At 36.9% G+C, this 9,558-nt stretch overlaps 1 protein-coding gene across 1 annotated transcript; it reads left to right on the forward strand.

The window, feature by feature from the left end:
* The first annotated feature begins 8,216 nt into the window (after positions 1-8,216).
* Positions 8,217-9,196, forward strand: LOC716444 (olfactory receptor 13C4). The gene is given in 1 exon segment (XM_002808100.4): positions 8,217-9,196. A coding segment is annotated over 1 exon segment (957 nt). The 5' UTR covers positions 8,217-8,239.
* Positions 9,197-9,558: the final 362 nt, after the last annotated feature.

Raw genomic sequence — 9,558 nt, forward strand, 5'->3', positions numbered from 1 at the left:
GTAAGTAGGAGTCATGCATTCATCATGTTTTTATTTTGATTTGTTAGATCTACTATGAGCACTTGGGGTTAAATTTTTTGTAATGTCCAACACATGTTTCACAGGATAAATTCTAAGGCATGAAATTAATAGGCCGGGTGGTATAAACTTTTAAAGTTTCTGGCTAAATTACCATTAGAAAGGTCATATTACTACCCTAAATACCATTATATGTTTCCCCCATTATGTTTGCAGCTCTGTTTAAATACATATGCATATACACATATATCTCCATTTTTACACACACACATTTGTGTATATATATGAATTTTTTTCTTTAAAACTTTTTTTGAAAATTTTCATTTTCAAATATTTAACAAAAGAATGAGAACAATTTAATAAAACTCAATGTACTAATTGTACAACTTAAATAATTATACATGGTCAGCCTTCTTTCATCATTATCCATACCCGCTTATATTCTTCCTTTGGATCACATTAAAGCAAGTTCTGGAGATAACTACATCATGTTATGTATTATGTAATTATGTCCAGGACATCTGTGTGTACATATTTAAATGACACAAATCCAATGACCCCCATTCACGTTGTAGTCTATGAGAATGTACTTCCAGGAACACAAATTGTGATATGAATGATGCCTCCTCCAATTAAGACAGTGCTGGTGAGGACTATGAACCATGACAAGGGTGCAGGAGTCACATAAAAGACATTATTTCTCACTTCAGTGGGTTATTGATAATTCAGGATATATATTGACTGGTTTTCTAAATTTCAAGAGAAGCCTGGACATCATAGTGAGACCATGTCTCTACAAAATATTAAAAATTAAAAATTAACCAGGCATGATGGTACACGGCTATGGTCCCATTTACTTGGGAGGCTAAGATGGGAGGGTCGCATGAGCCCAGGAGTCCAAGGCTGCAGTGAGCTATGATTGTGCCACTGCACTCCAGCCTGGGTGACAGAGCAAGACCCTATCTCTTAAAAAGAAATTAATACATTTTAAGATAGCCCAGATTTTTAAATTAAACTTTGCAACATTTGCCCAGTGTTGGCTCTTCTACAGAACACATGTGATTTCAGATTGTGTACTCATATAAGGCTTTAATAGAGATACAGGACATGGTCCTGCAGGAGGAAGAAATTTCGGTCCATAAAGGAGAGTTCTGAAAACTTCAATCATACTTTCCAGGCCACTTTTGAGAAACTATCTTTTAGAACAATTCAATCATTGTTGGATTATACACCAAATACATTGTTGTCGTTAACTGCTTATTGCTTAAATAGAGTTTGAGTGTATATTTTGAACCCCAAATGTTGATCTTCCCAGGTTACTGTCATACCGTAGTAGTAACGTCCAAATATATCTTAGAGTATGCCAAAGAGCTTCTCATAGGCTCCTTTTATAGCTACGATTACTTCTCCTTTCCTCCACTTTTAATTTATTTTACCTAGATTATCCTCCCTGGAGTAGGACTGTTAGGTTCAGCTAGAGAACTGACATAAAGTTGGCAGCAATATAAACCCTTTATCAATTATGTTATATTGGAGTAGGGTTGGATAACTGCAAGCATATAGGCCTGCATGATCCACCAGGTGGGAAAGACAGAAACCTTTAATCCCACTTTTAAAAGGTGAAAGGAGAGAATGATCCATATTACCATTCTTTTAGGAATATGGGCAGTAGTAATATTTAGATGTATTGTCATGGTGTTGTGGTCAGCAAATAATGTTCTGGAACTCATGAATGCAATGAATGTCCTGCCAACACGGAAGCAGGCAAATACAAAGAAAAAGTGTTAGAAACAGAGAAGTTTCTGTGAATACCTTTATCATTCCCACTATCTTCTCTATGTCTTCTACAATAACTCAACAATAGATCCAATGGTGGTCTCCATTTAATTCCATGTATAGCAAGTTTTAACACATATTCATTTAGTTGTGAAACACATCCCTTCAGTCCTTGTTACCCTCCAATTTTGTAAGCAGGGGTTTCAGTTGTTCATTTCAATTTTCATTTGTCCATGTTTTTGTGAGTGGGAATGGATATAAATCTATTTATGATGCTTTGTTACTCAATGTTGAATTTTAGAGTTCTTTAATAAGGTGACCAACATCCAAATTAAAATAATACATTTGCTCTCGACCTATACTAGTGGTGGTAGTAGTATTTGCTTTATTTGTGAGGTGTGCAAACTTAAATCCACAAGAAGTGTCTGTCTCTGTAAATATTCACTTTTATCCACCTGGAAACCAGATAATGGGCCAGTATAACCCATTTGCCAGCTATGGCTCCTCCTGGATCCTTTCAGGAGCTGACTTATAACTACCATTCATCTCTGATTTTTCTTCTGAGAAGCAGATCAATTTTATGTCTATTTCCTGCTCTTGAGGGAGACAATGGGATGCATATATTTTCATACTTTGTTGCATTGCTCTAATACCTTCTATGCCCTCTCATCTTATGTCCCCTAGAGGCCACTTCCAAAAAGAGAATAATAAAAGTTCCCCTTTGTTGATTCTAGTCCTTTTCTGAATTCAGAAGGGAAGTTCTATAATAGATATAGATAAGTTTCACTCCAATAAGCTCTCTTCAGGTTAATAAAATGTCTCACTACTCACTCGATTTAGGGGTCCTTTGTCTTCCAGTCATATGAGGCCTATATTTTCAGACCATTCCATTAGCTATTGTCTAAGAACTGGTAAAAATTCATATGGTATTGTTATTGTCTTTATATGGTTCTTCTGCATAGTTACTGTTCTGAATTCTCTCTAGGTCAAATGCTAACAATGACTCGGGAATAGTATTTCATCACTTTTACCTCAGTTTACTCATCTATAGAAAGAAAAATCTTACTAAATGATTTTTGCAGAGTTTTCTAGCTCTAGACTTCCATGATCTTATAATATTAAAAAACTCTTGACATATATCTATTCGTATTTAATGTATACAGACCATAGTTTGTGGTGTGTGTGTCGGAGGTGGGGGCTATGTTTGTATGTGTGTGTTTGTGTCTATGTGCATACATAAATACTGTTTTTGCTTTTTAAGTAAATTGTTATTTCTGAGAATTCGAGCATTGTACACAAAATGTGACATCTACTAGAAAATTACAGTCACAATCTAAGTGTTAATATCTAAAATATAGCTTAATAGACTTTGCTAAGACACTTTAATTCAATGTTCTTTCTTCCCAGTAATACCCCAGACTATCAATTCTGGATTTATTTTTCACTTTTTTGGCCTTAAACATATAGAGTTGCTTTTGTCCCGTGGATCTATTTATTTTATTGCTTATCTGTATTTCTTTTCATTTCAAAAAAGCTTGAAAATGCATAAAATTAATTTTTCAAAAAGAATAGAGATAAGTAAGCAAACAGTTAAATCACAATGCATTTAATTCATAGCGACTATCCATTTTATTTCATTCATAATATCTAGGTCATTTTTCAATTCTAGTATTTCATTTTAGTAAACATCATTTGAACTATTAATCTCATACTTTGAATTAACTTTGGTAGACATATTTTAAAGTAGGAAGCTCCCACATTTTATGAAGTTTGTTTGGTGAACATCTGCCCCTGCTTCTAGAAGTTATGTGGGCAGGAGAATGTTATTCCATTTGTGAGCTTTAGTTCACCCACAGTCTATTCCCAGCACCCCTCTTAATTGGGTCTGTGGGACACTGTCCCTAACGCACCAGAAGTTTCTCCATTCCACAGATCTCTCACTCCAACTTTAAATTGCTTTGGGAAATGGGGAACAATTATAATAACTGCTGCATAACAAATATTTACTGTTCCATATCTATGGAATCTGACATCTTTTGTTGAACCTGACTTTAATTCATAATGCTGACATAAATGCTAAGATATAGTACCTGGTTCTCCCAGGAGGGGGACATAATTTATCATTGTAAGGGTAAGTCCTGAATACCATGAAACTGTACCTTTTAAATTTATAATTAAAGCTATTATTACATGAGGATTTATAGTGTGAATATTATTAGGCAATACAGCTATCAATGTGGTATTATTACCAAATATGGCTATGATAATATTATCATTATTATGATCTGTATAGTGCTGGTTAACCCATAAAGTAGTTTCTATATGCTAGCTGAATTTTTTCTCAAAACAAACCTGTGAGAAAAGTAGGGCAGTTATTTCTGTAACTATTTAACAAATGAAAAACAAGCTACATATTAGAAGAAAAAATAAACTCAAAACTAGGATTTTTGTTTCTGAATCCCAAACACTTTTTAAGTAGGCTAACCCCATGCCGTATCTGTTCAAGTGTGAATTAGGTGATACCTTTAAACTTGCAGCACATAAACCGGTTAATCTCTTTATAAGTTGGCAGCTTATTAGTACTGACAGGAAGATATATTTTCTTTCTTTTTTTTTTTTAACAGATTACTTGCTGCAAATAAACACTTTGTACATATTAAAGTTCTGAACATTAATCCATAAATACTGCACAGGGAAATTGCCTAAGAGCCTAGAAAAACTCATCTATTGGGCCCGGCGCGGTGGCTCACGCCTGTAATCCCAGCACTTTGGGAGGCCGAGATGGGCGGATCACGAGGTCAGGAGATCGAGACCATCCTGGCTAACACGATGAAACCCCGTCTCTACTAAAAATACAAAAAATTAGCCGGGTGCGGTGGCGGACGCCTGTAGTCCCAGCTACACGGAAGGCTGAGGCAGGAGAATGTCGTGAATCCGCGAAGCAGAGCTTGCAGTCAGCCGAGATTGCGCCACTGCACTCCAGCCTGGGCGACAGAGCGAGATTCTGTCTCAAAAAAAAAAAAAAAAAAAAGAAAACCCCATCTATTATGTGTAGCCACCATGTTAGGTCATCGGTGTAGAGGAATGGGCAAGACAAGCAAGCTCCTTCCCCATGTCTCCTGTTATCTCACAATACATGAGAGGGCCAATTTAAAGAGCTGGGATCAGAAGAAAACCAAGGGTAGCAAGACAGGCTTGGCTTAAGGTGGATTGAATTGGTTAGATAATTTCTTCCTAGGAGGGGAAGGCTTGGAGCAGATGGCAGAAGAAGCTGTCTAGGTAGCCTAAAATGCATTGTCATTACATTTGTCTGGAAGGCAAAGCCAACCGATTTGCCAGGCCTGGGCTGGAGGTCTAGGTGGGATCTGGAACATCACCACCACCTTTCCTGGTAAGTCATTATCTTTCTGTTTTCTTCTGTTTGCTTTCATGACTGGGCTGCTAAAATGTTGATGTTCCTTATCCAGTACATCCTCAAAGGATTTCTGTAGCCTGCTTGAGAGAGAATTTTGACCTATGCTACGAAGTACTGTAGAAAAGTTTCACAGCAAATGGACTGTTCTAAGGCATATGATTCAATCTCCGCAATCATGAACCTTCTTCCACGAGAAGTGCTAAGTCCTCAAGAATGAATCATTCTCCTTGTACATTTTTAACAGACTAAAGTTTCACCTTTATGAACTCCGTTTATTATTTATGTTACTCACTGACTGTTCTCTGTTGTTGACACATGATTTCTATACAGATTTTAATGCTACCTGTTAGACAGAGAAGTAGTGGAAGGAGAATGGGCTTTGGATTTTGCCTTTGCCCGTGCTAGTCATGTGACCTCAGCCAGGTAAGCAAATTTCAAGCACAGGATCTGGCACATAGATGTCTGATGTCTGCAATAGAACTTGTTTAAGTGATTTTATTCACTTAAATAAACAAAAAGCGTGTTTTTTTTGTTTTTGTTTTTGTTTTTTTTTTTTTTTTTCCAATAGGTACTTCCAGTCTTAAGCTGAGGAAATAAAGATTTAAAATTTCTTTGAGGCTTAATTTTCTCATCTCTAATTTAGGGATTCAACATTCATTTGTACTTCTCTTAAAAGTTCAAATGTTCTACTGGTATTCTTTAAACTGTTTCTGAAGCGACAATCCCTCTGTCTGGTTTGGCTTCTGACTCCAAGACATTATACACTGTAGAGAAAGTTTTCACTTGTCACATCACAAACTGAGTGTTAGAGGAGGGGTTGAGCCTCTGCAGATATTCTCAAAACTGTTAACCCACGTGAGCCCTAAACCTGCAATTTTGGTTAACCTAAAAACTGGTAGTCATGAAAGGATGATGATGGGTTGTGTGTGTATGTGTGTGTTTGTGTGTGTGTGTTTATGTGTGTGTGTGTGTGTATGTGTATGTGTGTACCAGGCAGTAATTGATAACCTAATTAATCTAATCATCTTAATTCCTTGTGTCACATATCTATTCAAAACCTCATAAAATCAAATTATATAATGTCAAGTTTGGAAGGTAGCTAAAGTTATAGCGGCTAAACAGTTACCTTGTGCTTGGTGTTCTCATCTAATAATAAGTCCTTTACATACAAAAGGGAGTGCCATTTTTTTTTCTTCCTAACCTTTGGGCCCTTCTATATGCCTGCCTCATTAACTTTTCCGATGTGTTTCTGCTGAAACTCCCCTGTCTGAAAAGTAGGTACTGCCAATCTGCTCCTCTAAAACATCAAGTTGCTCTCCCTTCTGGAATACCCATTTCTCTCTTCTCTTCCAAACCTGCCCCATTCCTTCTGTGCTTCCAGATCTGCTACAAGTTCGACATTCTTTCAGAACTCTCACTTGATTTATTTATTTCTCATTTACCTCCTCCTTCTGAGGTTACTTATAATATTCACCCTGGCCACATGATATAATTATATTCTTTATCAAATTGTTCCATGTGTAGTTTTCGTGTTTTTGTTATTGAATTATGAACTTTTTGATGGCACACGTGTTGTGTCATACTTTTCCCACCCTTACTTGTGTTGGAACAGGACTGTGCTCAAGTTAGGCAATCAGTAATATCATACACATATTATAGCAGTCCAGCAAAAGTTTATTCTGCTTTCAAAAAACGTTTCAATAGTATTTATTTTCTGAAGTATACTGAACAGCAAGATGTGGCCCTGGAGTATGCTGGCAAACACAAAAGAATTAGGCTTTTGGTCATTTTCCAGGTTGCTAATCCAGTCCATATAATAACACAAAAGAAAATCTATTTGGATCAGAAACATCTGGATACTAACTCACTGTAGATGAACCAATGTCTTGCTACTCAAAATGTGCCCTCATCCCAGTGGTTCAACATACCCAGGAAACTTAATAGACATGAAGAATCATGGGCCTTGCCCCAGACATGCTAACATAAAATTTACATGTCAACAGTATCCTCAGGTGATTTATATGCATATGAAATTTGAAAAATTGAAATTCCATCAAAGCTAAAAATTTTGGATAGTACTTTGCGAAAACAAGGTAAAATAACTTTAAGAGTTAAGCTTTAAGTTTCCCTTTTTACTTATAGGCCACATTCTGTGTTTTACATTTGAGAAAAGCAAATTAAGGATGATGAGAAGATTCATTTGCTTTTTGTAAAGTGCTACACACACATACACACAAATATGTTTGACTACTATTACTTTTTTTCAGGTTTACTCAAATGAATTCTCAAGATTAACTCTGAAGCCATGGAATAAAACAAATAGAGACCATGTATTGTTCTCTAAAGATTCTCCATCATATACCTGTAGAGCTGGTCTACACCATGGTCTTGTCGTAGGAAATAACAAAATAGTAAGAGTGGGATGTTAGAATGAGATCAACAACTAACTTTACCTTTGAACAGATGTTAAATTGCAGTGTATGGAGCTCAATTTACTATTATCAAATGTCTTCCCCATAAAAATACACATTTAACTGACTGGAAAGACACTCAGAGTTTTAGGCAGACAAACAAATGTACATGAACATCTAACCTGCTTTAAAATTCTAAACATTTCTGTTAAACACTGGGTCAAAATTCCAGTTCTTGTTGAGTTGTCTTTTTCCTTCTTTGCAGCCCTCTTGCTGGACTTGACTAAATGAAGAAGTTAGGTTTGTCTTCTGCAATAGTCTAAGGCTTTTAGAAAACTCAACTTGGGTTGTCCTCAATAATAAGAAAAGTTGTGTCTGAATTTACTTCTGATCCTAGGTAGATCTTCACGTATTAGATACAGGGCATAGAAACTCTCAGCATCCTAGTGTGGCTGTATTCTAGGTACAAATACTGTTGAAGATAACTCAATGGCAGAGCTTTAAAACAGTCTCTGTTTCACTCTAGAGTAATTTTTATTCAAGCTACTTTTTACGTTTGTTGCTTGGCTGTGAAAATGTTATACACTGGGTCTTCCTTTGGCATCCTGAAAGCTGGGACATGGACAAGGTAAACCAGACATTTGTGAGAGAATTCATTCTTCTGGGACTCTCTGGTTACCCCAAACTTGAGATCATTTTCTTTGCTCTGATTCTAGTTATGTATGTAGTGATTCTAATTGGCAATGGTGTTCTGATCATAGCAAGCATCTTGGATTCTCGTCTTCACATGCCCATGTACTTCTTTCTGGGCAACCTCTCTTTCCTGGATATCTGCTATACAACCTCCTCCATTCCCTCAACATTGGTGAGCTTAATCTCAAAGAAAAGAAACATTTCTTTCTCTGGATGTGCAGTGCAGATGTTCTTTGGGTTTGCGATGGGGTCAACAGAATGTTTACTTCTTGGCATGATGGCATTTGATCGTTACGTGGCCATCTGTATCCCTCTGAGATACCCCATCATCATGAGTAAGATGGTGTATGTACTGATGGCTTCTGTATCATGGCTTTCCGGTGGAATCAATTCAATTGTGCAAACATCACTTGCCATGCGATTGCCTTTTTGTGGGAACAATATTATTAATCATTTCTTATGTGAGATCTTAGCTGTCCTAAAATTAGCTTGTGCTGATATATCTCTCAATATTGTTACCCTAGCAGTGTCAAATACTGCTTTCCTAGTTCTTCCTTTGCTCGTGGTTTTTTTCTCCTATATGTTCATCCTCTACACCATCTTGCAAATGAATTCAGCCACAGGAAGACGCAAGGCATTTTCTACATGCTAAGCTCACCTGACTGTGGTGATCATATTTTATGGTACCATTTTCTTTATGTATGCAAAACCGAAGTCCCAGGGCCTCCTTGGGAAAGACAACTTGCAAGCTACAGAGGGGCTTGTTTCCATGTTTTATGGGGTTGTGACCCCCATGTTAAACCCCATAATCTATAGCTTGAGAAATAAAGATGTAAAAGCTGCTATAAAATATTTGCTGAGTAGGAAAGCTATTAACCAGTAAGACCAAAGGGATATATGAGTCTTTTACGTATAATTAGCTTGCATTAGCCATTTCACAATGTATATGTGATATGATTTGGCTGTATCCCCACCCAAATCTTGAATTGTAGCTCCCATAGTCCCCATATGTTGTAGGATTGACATGGTGGGAGGTAATTGAATCATAGAAGTGGGTTTTTCACATACTGCTCTCGTGGTGGTGCATAAATTTCATGAGAACTGATGCTTTCGTTAAAAGCACAGTTCCCCTGTACCTGCTCTCTTGCCTGCCACCGTGTAAAATGTGCCTTTTCTTTGCCTTCACCACCCACCGTGATTGTGAGGCCCCCAAGCCATGTGGAACTGTGAGTCCATTAACCTGTT

Source organism: Macaca mulatta, chromosome 15 (genome assembly GCF_049350105.2).
Source record: "Macaca mulatta isolate MMU2019108-1 chromosome 15, T2T-MMU8v2.0, whole genome shotgun sequence".
NCBI classification, from domain to species: Eukaryota; Metazoa; Chordata; class Mammalia; order Primates; family Cercopithecidae; genus Macaca; species Macaca mulatta.